The 21,977-nt window shown below is 42.3% G+C and overlaps 3 protein-coding genes across 3 annotated transcripts in view; 2 read left to right on the top strand and 1 right to left on the bottom strand.

Moving 5' to 3' along the window:
• LOC114643533 (tripartite motif-containing protein 16-like) overlaps nt 1-19,649 on the bottom strand; it is a 38,356-nt gene extending 18,707 nt beyond the window's left edge. Inside the window, exons 1-3 of the mRNA XM_028792108.2 lie at nt 19,042-19,649; nt 1,669-1,764; nt 718-951 (exon numbers count right to left, since the gene is read on the bottom strand). Coding sequence (XP_028647941.2) covers nt 718-951; nt 1,669-1,764; nt 19,042-19,626 — 915 coding nt within the window. The 5' untranslated portion in view covers nt 19,627-19,649. The remainder of the gene's footprint in view (nt 1-717; nt 952-1,668; nt 1,765-19,041) is intronic.
• LOC114643526 (NACHT, LRR and PYD domains-containing protein 3-like) overlaps nt 1-21,977 on the top strand; it is a 2,412,635-nt gene that overhangs the window by 920,236 nt on the left and 1,470,422 nt on the right. The window lies entirely within an intron of this gene.
• Nucleotides 1-21,977, top strand: part of LOC114643532 (butyrophilin-like protein 2) — a 678,491-nt gene that overhangs the window by 217,458 nt on the left and 439,056 nt on the right. The window lies entirely within an intron of this gene.

Below are 21,977 nucleotides of genomic sequence, written 5' to 3'. Positions count from 1 at the left end.
ATTGGGCTTTTTGAAGTTCTGAGATGAAATGAATTAAATTAAATAAACATAATTATACATGCAGCAAGAGAGCTCTTCAGTATAATTACATAATAGAAGGTCTGCACTAGAATGTGTAACTTGTGCGCCATTGTCATCCTCAACTAGTCAAAGTAGAGAAAGCTAGTGAGAAGTTGAGTTATTTAGTGCCTGTGATACACGAAGTATAAATCAAGAAGAGAATCTCCAAAACCTGAAGAACACACTTGTGAGTCCACATCAGGAATATTGTGTGTGGTGCTGGGCTCCATATTAGAGAAATGACCTAACAGCACAAGAGAAAATCCAGAGATGAGAGATGAGGCTGAACTGTGGGGATTGAAGGATTTGAATCTGCTATGTTTTAGGATAAGTGATATTAGGGGGAGACATGACAGAGGTGGTTACAAATATAAAGGGAGTATGTGTCATCTTTTAAAATAAAGCCAGTTAAGCGTAAATTTCACACAGATTTAGTTCTTCATACAGACAAGTGTAGATACATGGAAAAAAGAGCAAAAAGAAGAAGAAACTCAGAGACTTTTGTACATTTTGATAATATTAGGGGAATATGAAAAGATATTCTGTTTTGGGTTGAATGGCCTGTTCTTTCCATAAAAACTCCTCAGACATTTTGAATTTCCTTCTAAATGTTCTCAGGTCCTATACACCCCAGTTTGCTCAGATTGGTGCTCTCACCTGCAAGAAGTGGACATGGTCCTTGGTTTCTGAAAGCTCCTTCAGCTCAGCATCTCTCTTCTTTAGCTCCTCAATCTCCTTCTCTAGTTGCTCCATGACTCCTTTAGCCTTCTCTATTTCTCTCTTCTCTTGTTCTCTAATCCTCTCAGTCAATTTCTTCTTGGCTTCCTCAATGCAGAGGATCAAATTAGTGAAGGTGTTCTCATTTTCGTATATCTGTCGTTCCACTGATATCTGATTGAATAAAATAAAATATTGAATTGAGTCACCTAATAAGAATTACCATTCATTAGACACTTTTGTTGGTATTTGATGTTGAAAAGGAAAGTTTGGATTGGGTTGTATTCTGACCAAGATATCTGGCGGCACCTCACTGAAACAGGAGACTAGAATAATGGAAGAGCAGTGAGATACAGTTTCCCAGTTCGACATGTTCATTCAGTATTCTGGGTGGCATTGTCCCTCTTACAGTGCTGCCATTTGGGTGCCTGCAAGGGAGAATGGGATAAGACATCTAAATAATTGTCCCTTTTTCTGGTCTTGTAGAGGTTTTAGAAGGATCTACTGAGGGGACAGCTAAACTTTCCTATGAGGACTCTAACCCAGAATGGGTTCTGGGGTGGTTCACTCAGTACCAAGGACCAATGGATCTATTATTAAAATGTAAGTACTAATGTTAGGTTAGCATGTATCACAGGTGCATTTATGGAAGCAATTAGTAAAGAAAAAGTTGAGTTCATGTTTCTCTAATTTAGGGTTTTACTGTCTGAATCTGTATTGAAATAACAATAAATGCTGTCAACTGTGAAATGCCATGGAGGATAAAATAAAAGAACTTCTCTCATTCTTTTATGCATCCACTTGTTATTGCCAGTGAAGCACTGCCGGCTTTTCTAGTTTTTATTTATTTCTTATTCATTTAATTTGATGTGTCATTTTAATGCCACTCACCTTCATTTTCTCCATTGCCCTCCTTGTCTCCTTCAGTGTCTTCTCTCTCTTCTCAAGCCTCCTCCTGATTTTACTCAGTGTCTCCCCCAGCTGTTTCTGTTTGGATACACAAGAGGACACGCGTGGTCTTACCAGAATTCAGTTTTTGAGTTCATGTTCTCTTTCTGAGTCCTGACATTTTTACAACACATTAGTTTGACATTTTGTGACACAACTTACTTTTTGTGTCACAGTTGTCTTCATATTGACACTGTAGGTGACATAGTTTTGACTTCACCAATATAAATAGCAACACAAAATTAAATGAAAGGATTAATTTAGCAGTTCAATTGAAGATGGAGTTTGACCTTGAAGAGTGTGATAAATGAATGAAAGAGTCTGAAGACACACTGGTATATAAGTCAGGTCTGAAGATTTAGAAGAAATGGGATTTCTATCTTCTGTGTAGGTGAAGAAATGCCCCCTTTGTCTTCCCAGTCGCACCTCACTAGTTTGGGTAGTCGCCTCAAAGATTTGAGGTTCTGATAGGGGCAATTTTGTTATCGCTAATACATTTGTTGGAATGAGTGTTACTTTGTTCGAATCAGTTAATTCAGGGACCGATACTGTACCATACAGTATTAATTTGCCTATACAGATGAACCTATTCCCAGCAGCTGTCTGACTCCCCGACATCAGTGCTTGGAGCAGAGCCTTTGGCCATATTCTCATTCCCCTTGATTGTAACTTCCAGATTATTCAGTACAGTCTATAAAGCCCACACTGGCTGGCACAGTTCCTCCAGCTCCTGAAGATCGACTCAGCTCTGGGATTGACTTGTTTTTGACAGGGTCTTCTGCTTTTTCTGCTTTTATGCAGTGAGTCATTGGCACATGCTTAGTTGGATTTCCCTCAGCAACCTAGGAAATTAAGTCCAGAAGACCTTTTGCTGGGATAGTCTGTTCTATCTTAACTAATTTAAGGACAGCTCAGACACTTATTCCGAGACTTGTTAGTCTTTTATAAGAAAGAAGAAGAGTCACGTACCCCCAGATCTGAACTTCAAGCATTCTGGCATTTAAAAACCAGCATTCAGGTTTGTGATAGAGATTTCCATGTTACACTGGTCTCTTTGCACCTCACAGCCTTCTTTTAGGGGAGCTGATAAACACATTAGATGGCTTGCCACAGGTTGCCTGTTTTTGCAAGGATTTTTGTAGCAGTTTTCAGTGACTCTGACTCTTTGACAGTACGTACCTCATTATCTTTTGCAGCTCAGAGAGAGCTCAGTCAAAGACCCCATCCAGCATCCCTTCTGTCCATATGGATTCCATTCTTGGACCTGGTATGTTGGCCAGTTGTCTTCCAAATTACTTGAGTTCCCAGATGGTCACTGGGCTGTGCTGGACATCTATCACTCCCCCATCTGCTGGTCTTCCTACCTGATCTTTTGCCCATTTCTGGTTCCAGGTATTGGTGCCACATGTGTAGTATTACAGGTCTGGTCCCGACAGCTGGGAAATCCTGACAACCATGCCAAGGTTACCACATGGGGATGCCACAGAATCCCAAATCACAGACATAGTAATGTTCAATACATTTCTGGGTTTAAATAAAAGTTATTTATTTAGTCAGTTCACCTTTTTAAAAGTCACCTGTGCAAAAGATCAATCGCCAGTACAATAATTCACACAGGTTCTTACTCAGTTCCTTCCTCCAAGAGTGTCATCACAATAAGGAGTCAGAGTCAGGAGACAGCAGGCTCCTTTTCAAGCCAGACTTGTGGCTACTTCCAGTGTCACTGAACTGCATACCCGGAGCACTTCCAGGTCACGTGGAAACCAGTATTGTCCACTTCCAGGTCACGTGGAAACCAGTATTGTCCTCCCTCAACAGCTTCCTCTGGCAGCACCCAAAGACCCCAACAGTGCTGTATTTCTGCACTCCAATTCCCATACAACCTTGTAGGTGCCCTGATTGGGATCAGTCTTGAAGAACACATTCTCCCAGCCCATTTATTACCAACAGATCCAAGCTGGGATGAAGATTATAAGACTTCCGGCTGGGTAATGTCTCCAGTGCAGCAATCCTTCCATTAAAGCATCCAGTCTGGATAAGAAATTATCCTCCATCCCAGTTGAGATGCCCGTTCTTCTTCTTGGGGCACTTACAACAGATAATGGCTGCAATGGTTGGATCTTCAACATCATTTAATAATACAAGTGAGATTTGTGAGAACATTGCAATGTGTTTAGTGATTTTTCTGAGTCAGTTGAGATAAGTGAAGCTACTAAGACGTGTTTGTGATAAGTTCAGTTAGAAGGCCAATTTAATCGAATACTCCATCTAAAATTAAATTTGTATTATATGATACTTACCCCACATGTTGTGTAGTGCTGACTGAGAAAAATGTTTAATTTCATGTTTTTATGGAGAACAAAGATAAAAAAAAGTTTATGATACAAACCAATAGTTACCAACACTCTGCAAGAGCAATTGTTATAAAAACATATAGTGGAACCTCGGTTAACAACCATAAGTTGTTCCAAAACTTTGGTTGTAAACCGATTTGGACCATACGAACTGTATGTAAATATATATTTTTTTAAAGTTTTTAAGCACAAATATAGTTAATTAAACCATAGAATGCAGAGCATAATAGTAAACTAAATGTAAAAACATTGAATAACACTGAGAAAACCTTGAAAAACAGAGAAAATTAACACTGCAATAGTTTGTGCTATAGCGCTACCAACTGCTGGCTAAAAACATTTTTTTTTAATGAGTTTTAAGCACAGGGAAAAAAATGAACATTTGAAAAAATCCGTAATTTAGTAAACCACCAAAAAAAGTAACATTGCAACAATGCACACTACGAACCGATCGCTGTAAACAGAAGTGAAAACAAAATCAAGCCCAGTGCATTCTTTAACTGCCTTCCTACCTTATGAGTCCAGCCCTCTCTCTCTCGCACTGCCTGTGTGTGTCTGTCTGTCTCTCTCTCTCTCTCTCGCGCTGCCTCTGTGTGTGTGTGTGTGTGTGTGTGTGTCGCGCTCTTTCTCGCTCGCTCGCTCACTCGCTGCACAGGAAATGCACAGGGAGAGACTGAACATGTACAAACCGAAAGGGAACCTGGCTTGTTCGTATACTGAGTGTGTGGTCGTGAACCGAGGCAAAAGCTTGGTGAACTTTTTGGTTGTAAACCGATTTCTATGTGTACCGAGACGTTCATGAACCGAGGTTCAACTGTACACAGAAAACAAATCTCACAACATACAAAACACAGGCATTTTTGATAAAATATTGTTAAATAGATACTTCCAGAAATAACAGCACACATCATAAGTAGGAAATGCATTTACATAATATTGAAAAAAAAAATTGAAGATAGGACTCTTGACCAATGAACGAGGGGCAGAGGCAGCCTATCATGACAGAGCAAGACAAGGACATCCTGTTGAACTAAAATTAGTCAAATCAAGCAGAGTTTAAGAGAGGCTGTCCAGAACTTCTTTAGAATTCATCAGACATTTATTTGTGTTGTCTTTAATTAAGTCATCAGCTTCAGCCTCTGCTTTCATTTAGGACGCTTTGATATATCTGAGCAATTACTGCAATTTAAACTTTATGATAACAACATCATGGCGCCGCAGATGGCAGCCTCGGTGCCTCGTTCCTTGGTGCTTTCTCTGTTTTTGTTTGTTTGTTCCGTGATAAGATGTCCCCCTCTGATCACATACAGCAGAGAGGAACTCTTACACATCGGTCAATTCGCTGGTGAAATTTTTTCACTGTCTTTCACTCAAACAGAATACTTTACAGAACTTTTAGTCGGAGGAGCAGCCGCCCTTTATGGAATTAGAAGGAGACGCCGACGAGGGAAGCGAGCCGGAGCGCTTGTTAAACTGCGCCACCGGGGATTTCGAACTGCGCTCCCTTCAATACACCTCGCGAACGTCCGCTCTTTGGCCAACAAGATGGACGAACTGCTACTGTTAAACAGAATAAACACGGACTTTTCCAGATCTGCCGTCCTGTGCTTCACTGAAACCTGGCTTGGTGAGCACATCCCTGATAGCGCATTATATCTGCCGAGCTTCCAACTTCTCTGTGCGGACCGCGTCATGGAGCTCTCGGGGAAAACGAAATGAGGCGGAATCTGTTTCTACATAAATGAAGGTTGGTGTACAGATGTCACAGTACTAATCAAAACAGGCAGCCCTCACTTAGAGTCTTTTTTCGTTGACTGTAAACCGTTCTATTCACCGCGGGAGTTTTCCTCGTTTATTCTGGTTGGTGTTTACATCCCACCTCAGGCCTGTGTTAGTGAAGCATTACAACACCTGGCTGACCAGATAACTAACATGGAGCACAAACACCCGGACTCCCTGCTCATTGTTCTTGGTGATTTTAACAGAGCAAACCTCAGGCAAGAACTGCCAAAATTCAGTCAGCCAGTCAGTGTCCTACCAGGGACAAACACACACACTGGACCACTGCCACACTACATTAAAGGATGCTTATCGCTCTGTCCCTCGTGCTGCCCTGGGACTCTCTGACCACTGTTTGGTTCATCTTCTCCCGACTTACAGGCAGAACTTAAGATCTGCAAAGCCTGTGGTGAAAACGGTGAAGAGATGGAATAACGAGGCAAAGCTGGAACTACAAGCCTGCTTTGACTGTACTGATTGGAGTGTTTTTGAGTCTGCAGCGACAGACCTGGATGAGCTTACTGACACTGTGACATCCTACGTCAGTTTTTGTGAGGATATGTGTGTGCCCATGAAATCTTTTCGCACATACAACAACAACAAACCCTGGTTTACTAGTAAACTCAGGCAGCTTCGTCAGGCTAAGGAGAAGGCCTACAGAAGTGGGGACAGAATCCTGTATAATCAGGCCAGAAACACATTGACAAAGGAGATCAGAGTAGCAAAGAGGTGCTACACTGAAAAGCTAGAAAATAGGTTTACAGCCAACGACCCTGCATCAGTGTGGAGAGGTTTGAAAGACATCACCAACTACAGGAAACCATCCCCCCATACTGAAGAGAACCATCAACTGGCCAACGAGCTGAATTTGTTCTACTGCAGGTTTGATAATCCCTCTTTCACACCTCTCACCCACGCCAATCTAAATACACTCCCAGCACTCACTACCAAGCCCCTGCCCCTCCCCACTGACACCATACCTGCACTCAGGATCTGTGAAGGGGACGTGAGTCAGCTCTTCAGGAGACAGAAGATCAGGAAGGCACCAGGTGTGTCACCCTCCTGTCTTAAAGTCTGTGCTGATCAGCTGGCCCCCATATTTACACAGATCTTCAACAGATCCCTGGAGCTATGTGAAGTTCCCTCCTGCCTTAAGCGTTCCACAATTATCCCGGTTCCAAAGAAAACCTCCATTGCAGGGTTAAATGACTACAGGCCAGTCGCCCTGACGTCTGTGGTCATGAAATCCTTTGAAAGACTGGTGTTGACCTACCTGAAGGACATTACAGACCCCCTGCTTGACCCCCTACAGTTTGCTTACCGAGTAAACAGGTCAGTGGATGATGCAATCAACATGGGACTGCACTACATCCTGCAACATCTCGACTCTCCAGGGACATATGCTAGGATCCTGTTTGTGGACTTCAGCTCGGCTTTCAACACTATCATTCCAGAAGTCCTCCACACCAAATTCACTTGGCTCACTGTACCAGCTCCCATCTCCCAGTGGATCAAAAACTTCCTGACAGATAGGAAGCAGCAAGTGAGACTGGGAAAAATCACATCCAGCACACGAACAGTCAGCACTGGCGCCTCCCAGGTATGTGTCCTCTCTCCTCTGCTCTTCTCCCTCTACACAAACAACTGCACCTCAAGAGACCCGTCTGTTAAAAATCCTGAAATTCGCAGATGATATGACAGTCATTGGCCTCATCAAGGACAGTGACGAGTCTGTATGCAGACGAGAGGTCGAACAGCTGGCCCTCTGGTGCGGTCAAAACAACCTGGAGCTGAACAAGCTTAAAACTGTGGAGATGACAGTGGACTTCAGGAGGAGCCCCCTAGTGCTGCCCCCTCTCACACTACTCAACAGCATTGTGTCTGCTGTGGAAAACTTTAGGTTTCTGGGATTCACAATTTCCCAGGACCTAAAGTGGGAACTAAACATAAACACAATTGTTAAAAAGGCCCAGCAGAGGTTGTACTTCCTGCGCCAGCTCAGGAAGTTCAACCTGCCTCAGGAGCTGCTCATCCAATTTTACTCTGCAGTAATCCAGTCTGTTCTCTGTTCATCTATCACAGTCTGGTTTGGCTCAGCCACAAAACAGGACAGGAACAGACTTCAACGGACAGTCAGGATTGCAGAAAAAATCATTGGTGTTGATCTGCCCTCCATTCAAGACTTATACAGATCTCGAGTCAGGAAACATCATTGCAGACCCATCACACCCTGGTTACAACCGTTTTCAACTTCTTCCCTCTGGTAGGAGCTACAGAGCACTGTACGCCAAAACTCCCAGACATGTGAACAGTTTCTTTCCTCAGGCCATCACTCTCATGAACACTTAAGTCAATCTCACAGCATCAGGGACAATACTAGGTAAAACCGGAGTCCAATTCCTTGTATGTGTACATATACTTGGCCAATAAAGCTGATTCTGATTCTGATGAGATGATAAAACAAAAGTGACTAGAGTTAGTGTGACCTGCAAGAACATTTGCAGAGTAGAGAACACTCTTATTCAATTAACTTATATGAAATTCACCCAATAGATTTAATACACATTTTAATGATGAGTATGGATCTGTGATAGAGTGCAATATCTTTCACAGAAAGAAATGTTGTTTGTTTTCCAAGCCATTCCCCTGTAAATGCCTTTTATCTCTGACTGCTTCCAAAGGTGGATAGGCAGGGGTTCAAATGCAATCAGAAGCACATTGCTGATTAGGGAGTAGTATTACGTCAGGTGGTATCTGTCAAACTGTCAATCAAAATTGATAGATGACTTTAAGCCCCGCCCCTTTCCTCTGATTAGTGGATTTGAATGATGTGCCATGCCCCCTTTCCTCGGAATGGTGAGTGACATCCTGACCCTGCCCCTCCACGTGATTGGTGGATTTGAAGGATGCACCTCGCCCCCTGTCGGTGAATTGGTGAAGGACCACTTGCCCCCGCCTCCCCCAACCCCTCCTTAATCCCACCCCTCCACCTGATTGGGGTATTTAAAGGAAGCACCCCTGCCCAGACTCCCACCCCCAGCCCCCCCCATCCACCTGCTTGGCCACCTGTTGGTGGCCCCCCCCACAACCCCCTGCCCCTTCTCCTGAAGACATGCCTGGACATGAATGGATGATGCCTCTGCCTTGGTCCCCAGCCAAGCAGCACCTGTTGTTGGCCCCCCACTTCTATCTATCTATCTATCTATCTATCTATCTATCTATCTATCTATCTATCTATCTATCTATCTATCTATCTATCTATCTATCTATCTATCTATCTATCTATCTATCTATCTATCTATTATATAGTGCCTTTCATCTATCTATCTATCTATCTATCTATCTATCTATCTATCTATCTATCTATCTATCTATCTATCTATCTATCTATCTATCTATCTATCTATCTATCTATCTATCTATCTATCTATTATATAGTGCCTTTCATCTATCTATCTATCTATCTATCTATCTATCTATCTATCTATCTATCTATCTATCTATCTATCTATCTATCTATCTATCTATCTATCTATCTATCTATCTATCTATCTATCTATCTATCTAACCTTTGCTTTATCATTTGTAAAATCTTTTCTATCTAAGCCAACTTACAGGTCCAGCCTTCACCATCTCACAGACAGATTCTGCAGTATAACAGCCGCAGCAGTGATTCTTTCATCTCTCACACAAAGGAGCTGACAGCCCCCTGCGCGGTCGCGAGATGGCCAGTGCCGAAGCTCTACGTATATACGCACAGGCCCATGCCTGCAGCTCGAAGCACACAGAAAGGATCTCTACACGCTTGACACATGAGATCAGAGCTGACAGGGGCTGCGCGCGCCCTCGAGCTGTCTAGGGCCTGTGCTCTGCGCGGCCCCGTGCAGGCACGTGTCTACAAACTATGTGAGCCCCGGAGCGCTGCTAGAGCCGCCAGTGCCCGCCACAGGCCAGGAAACTGACAGCCCCCTGCTTTGTTCGTCCCTGCGCGTGCGCATGCTTGTAAACAGATGTCTGCAAGTTCCCTTCCTCCGACCCCATGCTGCGGGGGTGCGCGGCTAATCTTTCCATGAGAGGTAAAAGATTTTAAGACTTAGCGTGTAAAACACGAGATAACTAGTTCGATATAAGCCTTGTAAAAATCACACAGACGTATGCAGCAGTTCCCTTTTAAATTTTAAAAAGCTATCCTTGGCTTTATAATTTGTATAAAAAGTATATCTAAAACACACCCTGTTCTATCCAATACACCCCACATTTTAAATAATCAGCAGCCCTAAGGCTTCACATTGTTGAAGAAATGCATTTAGTTTTCTAAACGTTAGAATTGTACTCAGATAATCCCAGAGTGAATGCAGTCATTCTGGGGATAGAAAAAGGCGCTTTAAAATAACATTTCACTATTCCTTAGGAATGTGGCGGTCATTTTTTCAGCTCTTTCCAAAACATGCGGCTCTCGCATGAAGCTATGGGGGAGGAGGTGAGCGATTCACACTTCAGAGGCAACAGGTGGGGACAGGGCCGGATTAAGAGCTTTGGGGGCCCGTAGCACATTTCAGATTTGGGGGCCCTTTTGGTCTGCATCATCTGAAGTTTAGATTCTGAACAGTTCAAACCGGACTAAAGAATTATTTTACTCTCGATTATAATAAGAATCTTATAATATTTATGTGAATTTTATGTGTTGGGCCCCTAAAGTTTTGTTGTGTAAGAAATTTACAGTTTAAAAACATAAAGATAATATTTTTTAAAGACCAGTTTTTCAATGCTACACTTTTTAATTAAATATTGGGTCCACCATTTGGGGGCCCCCGAAATTGCGGGGCCCGTAGCATATGCTACATGTGCCTATTGGTTAATCCGGCACTGGGTGGGGATAGTTCAAACCTTTTGCTGATGCAAGAGAAGTTCACACATACAGCGCTTTAAAATACCATTTCGCTATTCCTTAGCAATAGCATGTGAAGCACAAGATAACTAGTTTGATATAAGCATTGTAAAAATCACACAGAGTTAAATAATATGCATCAGTTCCCTTTTAAATCACGTATAAAAAATATATCCTTGGCTTTATAATTTGTATGTATAATTTATAATTTGTATAAAAAGTATATTTAAAACAACCCCTTTTTCTATCCAATACACCCCGCCATTTTAAATAACCAAGTACAATTATGTATTTTCAGATGAGTTAAGCACTCTTTGCCACTCCATGAAAACTGGGATCCTTCTTTCAGATCCTTCAAAAACAGTTGGAGATTCCTCTTCTGACACGGGATGCCAGAGTGGCAACCCCCACTTCAGCTGTGGGTACTGCTCGAGCATAATACTGAAAGAGGACTCCGAATCTCATTGGGAAGATCCAGGATCACGGTATGGCATATTATTGATTCTTATACGCGTCAAACGAGTATGTTTTAAAAAAACGGAGGGCTGAATCCTTGTATTTTATTCTTAATATTAATATTTCCAAGTTGATTCTCCAGTAACTCCCTTTTTAAAAAAATATATCTGTTTAAAACGAGAGGGGCTGGGGCGTTAAAGTCAAAAATGTTCATAGGTTAATTATTAATTATTATCCGTGAGCGCATTCGTGTGTGTATAATATTATCTATCTATCTATCTATCTATCTATCTATCTATCTATCTATCTATCTATCTATCTATCTATCTATCTATCTATCTATCTATCTATCTATCTATCTATCTATCTATCTATCTATCTATCTATCTATCTATCTATCTATCTATCTATCTATCTATCTATCTGTGTACGACGATTAATGTACAATGTTCATAGGACTGAAGTAAGCCATAGTAGTTTTTTTCTGTTACCGAAACGGGTAATCCAATCAATTAAGTTTTGTCTCGGCGTCTGAAAATTCAACCCCGGTCTCTCCTCTGAGAATATTCAGGCATGGTTTAAAATTGCAGGCCGGGTGTGTATTAGCTCTGACATAACAAGATGTCAGTATTCTGAACTATGTACAGAAGGACCCGCTTGTGAAATGCGTACTCGTTCAAAACGGAATCTCACAGGAGCCGGGGATCCTCTGCATGGGACCACATGTTTTTAAAAGTCTGACATAACGAAACATTTTTTGTTTTATAAACTCTCATTTGGACCGCCGATTGGAGACAGATTGACTGAACCCTGAACAGGGCCCCAGGAACTTGCATCGATATGAGGGCTTAACAGACATACTGCAACTGTGTTTCCATTCATTTCGCTAAATGAAATGTAATTATTTTAATACAGACTAGTCGCCCCAAAGTCCGGATGATTTTTAGACGTATCAAGTGTATTGTGGAATCATAGGGTAAATGATTATTATAATATGTTCCTGTATTTATGAGATTATATCTTAATACACAGGGGCTCTGAGATCAGAACGTGTTTTTATTTAAGTCTTTAGATTTTAAAAAGTTTGCTTGCGAGTGTATTTATATTTATACTCGCGAACCTATTAAGTTAGTAATGAAAGGAATGGACTTAATTGATTGGATTACCCGTTTCGGTGGCTTACTTCAGTTCTATGAACATTGTACATTAATCATCGTACACAGATAGATAGATAGATAGATAGATAGATAGATAGATAGATAGATAGATAGATAGATAGATAGATAGATAGATAGATAGATAGATAGATAGATAGATAGATAGATAGATAGATAGATAGATAGATAGATAATATTATACACACACGAATGTGCTCACATGCCTACACACAGAGAGATGGTACTGAACATAATAATTAACCTATGAGCATTTTTGACTTTAAAGTCCCAGCCCCTCTCGTTTTAAACAGATATATTTTTTTAAAAAGGGAGTTACCGGAGAATCAACTTGGAAATATTAATATTAAGAATAAAATACAAGGATTCAGCCCTCCGTTTTTTTAAAACATACTTGTTTGACACGTATAAGAATCAATAATATGCCATACCGTGATCCTGGATCTTCCCGATGAGATTCGGAGTCCTCTTTCAGTATTAACGGCAAGCTGTGTAATGGCCCGGTCTGAACGCTTATTTATATACCGAAAACAGCGGTATTTTTTGAAATTTGGACAGTGATTTTTTTAGCAAATGTGTGCCCCTAGCACTGTTTTAAGATCGCTTACATCGACCACAGGAAGATATGAACTTATGTTAAAGGCCTATATGTGTGATCCTGTTTCTTGTGTCAGCTGCCCAATTACGCGTATCAGCAAAATGCCCCACACAGTATAGGCAGGAACGGCTATAAGCTAGATCTGACTGGCTGGAACTTGTCTGGGCATGTCTTTGGGAGAAGGGTCCGGGAAGTGGAGGGCCAACAACAGGTGCTGCCTGACTGGGGGCCGAGGCAGAGGCAGGCCCTTCATGCCAGGGGACATGTTGAATGGGCCGGCAGGGTATGGATAGGAACATGCCTGGACTTGTCCTCGGGAGAAGGGGCAGGGGGGTTTGGGGGGGCCACAAACAGGTGCTGCCTGACCGGGGGCCAAGGCAGAGGCATCATCCATTCATGTCCAGACTTGTCGAGGGTCTGGCAGCAACATGTCCAGGCATGTCTTCGGGAGAAGGGGCAGGGAGTTGTGGGGGGGTCACCAACAGGTGGCCAAGCAGGTGGGTGGGGGGGGGCTGGGGGGTGGGAGTCTGGGTGGGGGTGCTTCCTTTAAATACCCCAATCAGGTGGAGGGGTGGGATTAAGGAGGGGTTTGGGGGAGGCGGGGCAAGTGGTCCTTCACCAATCCACTGACAGGGGGGCGAGGTGCATCCTTCAAATCCACCAATCAGGTGGAGGGGAGGGAAAGGATATCACGCACCATTCCGCGGAAAGGGGGCGGGATGCATCATTCAAATCCACCAATCAGAGGAAAGGGGCGGGGCTTAAGGGCATCAATCGAATTTGATTGACAGTTTGACAGATACCGCCTGACGTAATACTACTTTAGGGATTAGATTTGAGTAAATCTTATTCATTCATTCAGTACCAGCTTTTAAATGTTCTCAACACAGTTCTGGATCTTCAGCCAGTTAGTTGGATCCACTCTTGGCCAGGTATCAAGTTTCTCAGGCCTGCACTGTAATGGTCCCCTTCTGATTACATCATTACTCCCATCTACCACCACGGTTCCTTCCCAGCATTTCATCTGCCTGCTTCCTGATATAGGTAATGAAATACCGTGATTTCAAACACATAAATTTCAAGCATGTTCTGTGTCTACAACGATCTGTATAAATATAGAATGACAGAGGAAATGCTGAACACACGGCTAAAATAGAAAATGTTTTCATATGCCATAGTAATAACGACAGAAAATATTTTCATATGTTACAGTATAATGTTGATGTGAATTGTAGAATGTGTGAAGACTGAAGTCCAAATCTTAATACGTAATTCGCCAGCATCCTCACTCACTCACTCACTCACTCACGTCTGTCCGAAGCCAAATGCGCAGTCACCTTCTGCGCACGTCTGAAGCCGAATGCACAGTTGCTGCACGAAAAACCTTACGAGACCGACATTGTGGCAGGCGGCGGATTTATGGCCGCGAAAATTCAAAGAGAAAGGCAACTTCCACCAACACCTAACCCCAACATCGCAGCAGGCGCCGGATTATGGCCGCAAAAATTCAAAGAGAAAGGCGACTTCAATTAAAGCTCTAGAGGCCTGAAAGGCGATTTCGACTACAGCTCGAGGCCTAATTATGCGTTCTGATTCAATTACGCATTCATTCAATACACCTATATCAGGTTTGTGGTGCTTATACTTATTACTATTCCACTCGTGCCCATTTCATGTTACGTTGTCAAAATGGGCTCTTTGTCTAGTATCCAATAAACACTTTCACAAAAGGTGTAAAAAAACAAGTATGCATTTATTCAAGAATAAAACTGAAGAAAAAATAAATTGCTCAATTGACATGAAGCCCAACTATCAGTCAGTACAAAGAAAAAGACATTCACATACGTGTGTGCTTCATTATAAATCAGTTGTCACATTGGTAACGCTGTGCTGCTTCAGATTTGTGTTGATGGTGCAGTGGAAAAGTTATTGCTTACTGATCGCCAGGTAACAGGTTCGAATCTCACTTTGTCATTAAATTTAGCACTTTGAATAGTGAACTGCTAATATTATTATCACATAACAAAAATATACAAATTGATGTGAGTCTGTAACTTCTGTGTGAATTTATTGCACTTGTAAAAGTTAGCTCTGAAAGGATAAGAGTGGACATACAAATGCAGCTCAGTCATTTCTTCTTGGTGTCTTGTTGAGCAAACAGAGACCGCAGTGTCTATGGTGGATGTTACTTTACCTCACACAAGGACGTTCATATTCATTTCAAAGATTTTTTTGTTCAGTTTAATTCAAGAATCCAAGAATAAAACTAAATACAGTAAAATAATCGTTCAACTGACTCATTGGGTCTCGTATGCTAGCGGCACTGCAGCTGCTACCGTATCTGAAGCTGATTTCCCCAATTTGCACATGAACTTGATGTTAGCGCGTTGTCTTATAATCAAGAGATTGAGGGTTCGATCCCAGGTTCTCCCTGCATTTACCATTTTGGGTAGTGAGCTGCTCTTATTCTTACTATTATATAATAAAAACATACATATGATTTGAGTCTGTAACAGCCACTGTAAATGTATGGTACTTGTAAAAGTTAGTGTCTATCCATCCATCCATCCATTATCCAACCTGTTATATCCTAACTACAGGGTCATGGGGGTCTGCTGGAGCCAATCCCAGCCAACACAGGGCACAAGGCAGGAAACAAACCCCTGTCAGGGCGCCAGCCCACCGCAGGGCTAAAAGTTAGTGTTTTTTTTTTAATTCAGTTTTATTCTCTCAGTCACGTTTACACTCTCTGCAATTTAAACTGTTAGTTTTTAAATAAAGACATTGTATAACGAATTTGCCTCTCTGAGTTGATGGCATTTATGTTCATTCTTTTCACAACAGAAGCAATGACCACAGTTGGTGCTGAGGCTGACGCCTGCTCAGAACTGTTTGTTGTACTGGCAATCAAAGATACGATGCCCCGTCACCGCTATCAGACTACCATGCAGCATTTGTGCTCTGACAACAAAGACACCCGTGCAGAATGTGTGAAAAACAACAGATTTGCTGCGATCTCAGACATCTGCCAACGTTTTATTGAGAACTGTTTTTTGAGTTACAACAAAGGGCAACATATTACTGTTGGTGAGCAACTGTTTCCAACCAAGGTCCGTTATCCTTTCTTGCAATACATCTCAACCAAGCCTGACTGTAATAGACAGCCCAAGCACAGACAAACAGACACCGGATGTCAGTGTCAGAAACCTTTATTTTACAAATAATGTCCCCACAACACACAGTGCTCCTGCACCAAACACCCTTAAACACTGGCTTCTCCGATGTCCATGGGCCGCCTTTCTTCCTCCTGTCCCGGGAGCTTCATTCTGCTCCCACTCCCGACTCTAGCTCCCTGATTGTAGGGAGGCAGCCCCTTCTATCTCCACCCGGATGTGCTCCAGGTACTTGCTGATGTTCTTCCAGCAGCACTTCCAGGTGTGGCGGAAGTGCTGCCCTTTCACCCAGAAGCACTCCAGGCGTTGCTGGAAAGATCTTCCTCCACCTTCCCAGGTGTGGCGGAACTACATGTTTCCTGGGCTCCACAACGCTAGGGGCACCCCCTGGCAGTGGCCATGGGCCCCAGTGTGCTTGAGCCTCTTTGCTCCTTTCTCGTGGTCCCCTCAACATCCAGGGCGGTTGCCCCCTCATGGCCCGGGGTACTTATTAGTCACCTCCCAGTCCTTCCAGGCATCCCAGCTGGGTCTGACCCCCAGCCTCCTGTGACACTGACAAATCTGGCATAACGTTTTGAGTTGCGGCAGATTTGGAGACAAAGTACATGAGCAATGCCACTCCTTATTTAGGAAAAGATCCCAGTTGTCCCACAGGAGAAATACTTTCTGATACTCTGGTCATAAAGCTATTTTTGTACAAAAGCAGAACTGGTACAACTGACAGCTTCTTCAAATCGCTTTCACTGGCTAATAGACTGCTGCACCGCGACACAACTCTGCTTGGCACCAGAAGTAAAATGGGACTTCCACCTGCAGCTGGAGACACTTTAGTATGTGAGCAATTCACCACGCTGCCATTTAGATCTGGCAGTGCTGTGTTGATGGTGTATGCACCCAAAAAGAAGAAATCTGTCTGCATTGTCAGTACCATGTACCAAAACATGGAGTTTGGGCAAGATCGCAAAAAAAACACCTTTAAATGATAAATGACAACTCATGTTTAAAAGACATAGCGTTTTCAAAAATTACATTTTCATGTATGGATGTGCGTGTGCATGCGTGAAAGAGAAGTAGAGAGACAGAGACAGATTTGATCTCATCCAAGTGTTTACTGGAATATAAATAAACACTTTCACAATGGTATAACAAAACAAGTGTGTTTTTTTTGTCAAGAATAAAACTGAATAAAAAAAATTCTTGTGACAACAACATACAAAGAAGACATGATTCACCAGCATTTGTGTGTCTGCTTATATCAATTCAGCGATATCGTTTACAGTAAAAAAACTGTACACCGGGTGTTACAGACTCAAATTTCAATGTTTTTATTATGTTTTATTTATATTTATGATTATTTATATTATTGTTTTATTTATATTTATTTATGCTTTTTATTATGTTTTTATTATATAATAGCAATAATAATAGCAGCTCACTACTCAAAACGGTAAATGGCAGGAATACCCAGGATTTAACCTGCAACCTCTTAAACATGAAGCAACAATTCTTACCTCTGCACCTGCCAAGCAGACATGTCTACTTTGTGTCAATTGATATTCGGTCTTCGGTTTTTACATATTGACATCAACATGTAAGTTAAATAATTTCTTTTTCTTTGTTTATATTATTGAATAAAAGCACACTTGTTTTGTTATACCTTTTGTGATTATTATTATTTGATATTTGGACTTCAGTCTTCACACATTATTCACTTCATGTCATTATTACTATAATATGAAAAAGTTTCTGCTTTAGGTATATGTTCGGAATTTCTTGCCTCACATTTCCTGTCATCCTACATTTACGCAGATCTTTGTAGACACGGAACACACATGAAATATATGTATTCCAAATAATAAGATATTATTTACTCTGTACAACTCCAGACACCTCACACCACCATAAAGAGACTTCAGCACTGAGAATTTTGTGTCCGACTTCAGTTGCCTGCTGCCAATGCTGATTGCCACATTTGCAAAACAAAGGCGCTGATAAGGAGGTTTAAGGTGGCCTGGCATTATGAATATTTTCATAGGCTTCAGGGATTCTATTGTTAATTGATCTGTAATTACTACTTAACTACATGATTACTCATTTAAAGTTAGAGCATATACTGTAGACAGCAATAATGAATTGACATTGTTTAGCTGAATTTACTGTAAGAATCTTAGCCTGGAGTACACCGTAGACTGGTTGACATGTGACTCTAATGTGTCTCTTAACAAGGCCTGAGATCAGCCAAATCCAAACTCAAATTCTTTAAAAACGTTCAACCAAGACAAAGGCAAGAAAGTACCTAAACACACTTGCCCTTTATGTGGCAGCACTATAGATTGTTTCTGTTCATGCTGTAAAACCTTGGGGTGTTGCATTATTTTTGGGAGACTGCATGGTGATTAATATCACCTTGACAAAAATGCCTTGTTAGGGTCAGAATGTTAGATATTTCTACAAATAATACTAATAATAATTCTTTACATTTATATAGTGCTTTTCTCACTACTCAAAGCGTTCTCCACAAAGGGAGGACCCGGGAACTGTAGTTCAAGTGCCATCACATTCATGTCACAGTCCAATTTTGGTCTGCAGGCTGTAGTTTGTCCCCCACTGCCTTAGATATTTAAAAGAAAAATAGAGCACAAATGAACTGAATGTGGCATTATGAGACCACTAGGCTCACTTGACTGCACATGGATAATACTGGGTGTCCCATCCTGGGCTGTTTTACGACTTATGTACAATATCACCAGAATAGGCTCCAGCTCAGTACTCTCCTATAATTGAAAAATCAGGGTATAAGATGGATGAATAGATTTCTTTTTCATACAACATTTACAAACCATTTAACTCCTGTTATTTAGTTTCGTTCTATTAAATAGTAAACCCCTCTCACCTGTTTTTCTTCTCTTTCTGTCTCCAGCTTCACTATTTCATGACCTTTATGTCCAGTCACCACACACATCACACAGATACACATCTCATCAGTTTTGCAAAATATTTCCAGACTTTTCTGATGTTTTGCACAGAGTTTCCTCCTCAGATTTCCATCAGGATCGAGTAGTGTGTGGTGCTTCAGAGCATCACCTTCACTGTGAGGCTGCAGGTGAGTTTGACAGAAGGAGGCCGTGCAGGTTAGACAGGACTTCACCGCTCTGAACTTCTTCCCAGTGCAGGCATCACACTCCACTTCTCCAGGGCCAGCATATTTCTGAGACTGAAGTGGAGAAGAAGTGAGTGCCGTCTTCTTTAGTTTCTTGAGAACTTCATTCAATAGAGTGTTTCTGTTCAGCTCAGGCCTTGTGGTGAAGGTGTGTCTGCACTGAGGACAGCTGAACTCTTGGCTCTGATCCCAGCAGTCAGTGAGGCACTTGAGACAGAAACTGTGACCACAGGGGATGGAGACGGGGTCAGTCAGGGTGTCCAGACACACCGAGCAGGTGAACTCGTTCTGAGATACTAACAGCTGGGCATCAGCCATCGTTCAGTCTGAGAAGAGGCAGAGAGGATCAGTCAGGCAAACAAGGAAGTGACTTGTGAAGAAACGAAAGCGAAAGTTTGTCTGTGCTCAGTGAGGAGGAGGAGGAGATTTAAAGAGTGTAGCAGTAGAGGCGTTTATCGACCTCTTGAACCCTCAGGTACCACTCCAAACACCAAGTAAAAGTACAAGACTCTTTTATTTTACAATAATCACATGCACAAAGCACCCTCCACTCCACACTACTCATATAAACAATTCTCTCTAATAAAGCACAATTAAACACTCCTCCTCTCCCAGACACTTCGCCACCCTACCTCCCAGCTCAGCTCAGTGTCTGGGCTTTCCCAGAGTCCTTTTATACACCCTGACCTAGAGGTGTTCCTGCCCAATAGTCCACAAGTCCTTATTCCTTCCCGGTCAGGGTAAACAGTCCTAATCTTCACTCCGGAAGCACGTCGTTTCTTCCTGTCCTTGGATTATGACGCACTTCCGGGTTATAGGTCATATATGAGTCCACAGGCCTCCCGACAGCGACTCCCAGTGGTCCCCAGGGTATCCAGTATCCAGGAATCCGGGGCCCGTCCATGCTGTCGGGAGAGCTCCTCCTGGCGGCCTGGGGGTCAGAGCCGGAATATGAAGCCGGCCATCCTTCACAAGAGAAACCTGAGAGATGTAAGAATTAAATTTGAACCCTGCTCCAGTGTGTACCTGGTATGTGTCTGAGTCTCATATCATTCTGAGCTTATGCTTAAAAGCTGATGCTGTTATTTTTATTCACTATGATAAAATGTGTTTCCTGTTTTGTACTAAGCTGGATCATAATATATATATAGGCCATTGTTCTTTTCTCTTCTTGAAATTCACACAACTCCTCAACACAAAAATGAAAAACATACATTCAAAAAGTCACGCACATCCTAAACAAACAGGACTATCAATCAAATTGTGGTCATCTAAAGTATCAAAATCTGCCAGGTCCTGTTAGCAACTAGGTGTAACCAATCATGTTAAAAGTTTTCTGAATTTGTAATGAATTCCTTTTAAAGAAAAGTGACCTAATCTCTGCAGTTTGCATATCAGGAGAAGTCGGGAGCGGAGGATGCCATCATCTATATGCTACACCGATCCCTCTCTCACTTGGACAGAGGCAGTGGTGTTGTAAGAATTATGTTTCTGGACTTCTCTAGTGCCTTCAACACAATCCAACCTCTGCTCCTTAGGGACAAGCTGACAGAGATGGAAGTTGATTCATACCTGGTGGCATGGATCGTGGACTATCTTAAAGACAGACCTCAGTATGTGTGTCTCGGGAACTGCACGTCTGACATTGTGGTCAGCAACACAGGAGCGCCACAAGGGACTGTACTTTCTCCGGTCCTGTTCAGCCTATATACATCGGACTTCCAATACAACTCGGAGTCCTGCCACGTGCAAAAGTTCGCTGACGACACTGCTATCGTGGGCTGCATCAGGAGTGGGCAGGAGGAGGAGTATAGGGACCTAATCAAGGACTTTGTGAATGGTGCGACTCAAACCACTTACACCTGAACACCAGCAAAGCCAAGGAGCTGGTGGTGGATTTTAGGAGGCCCAGACCCCTCATAGACCCTGTGATCATCAGAGGTGACTGTGTGCAGATGGTGCAGACCTATAAATATCTGGGAGTGCAGCTGGATGATAAATTAGACTGGACTGCCAATACTGATGCTCTGTGCAAGAAAAGACAGAGCCGGTTATACTTCCTTAGAAGGCTGGCGATCTTCAACATCTGCAATAAGATGCTGCAGATGTTCTATCAAACGGTTGTGGCGAGCGGTGTGGTGTGCTGGGGAAGCAGCATAAAGAAGAAAGACGCCTCACGCCTGGACAAACTGGTGAGGAAGGCAGGCTCTATTGTAGGCACGGAGCTGGACAGTTTGACATCTGTGGCAGAGCGACGGGCGCTGAGCAGACTCCTGTCAATCATGGAGAATCCACTGCATCCACTGAACAGGATCATCTCCAGACAGAGGAGCAGCTTCAGTGACAGACTGCTGTCACCGTCCTGCTCCACTGACAGACTGAGGAAATCGTTCCTCCATCAAACTATGTGACTCTTCAATTCCACCTGGGGGGGTAAACGTTAACATTATACAAAGTTATTGTCTGTTTTTTAACCTGCATTATTATCAATCTTTAATTTAATATTGTTTATTGTATCAGTATGCTGCTGCTATCTAATCAATGAATTGTATAAATAGAGCCTGAGGACATTTTTTCCTTCGTAGCAATGTGACTAAAATGTGGCTAACATATAATACACTTGTTACCTCTTCAAAGATTTAGATAAAGAATAACGATTGACGCTTTCT

The sequence above is a fragment of the Erpetoichthys calabaricus genome, chromosome 4, assembly GCF_900747795.2.
Source record: "Erpetoichthys calabaricus chromosome 4, fErpCal1.3, whole genome shotgun sequence".
In the NCBI taxonomy this organism is placed as follows: domain Eukaryota; kingdom Metazoa; phylum Chordata; class Cladistia; order Polypteriformes; family Polypteridae; genus Erpetoichthys; species Erpetoichthys calabaricus.
Note: the sequence above shows the minus strand (reverse complement) of the source record. Positions and strands in the feature narration are given on the sequence as shown.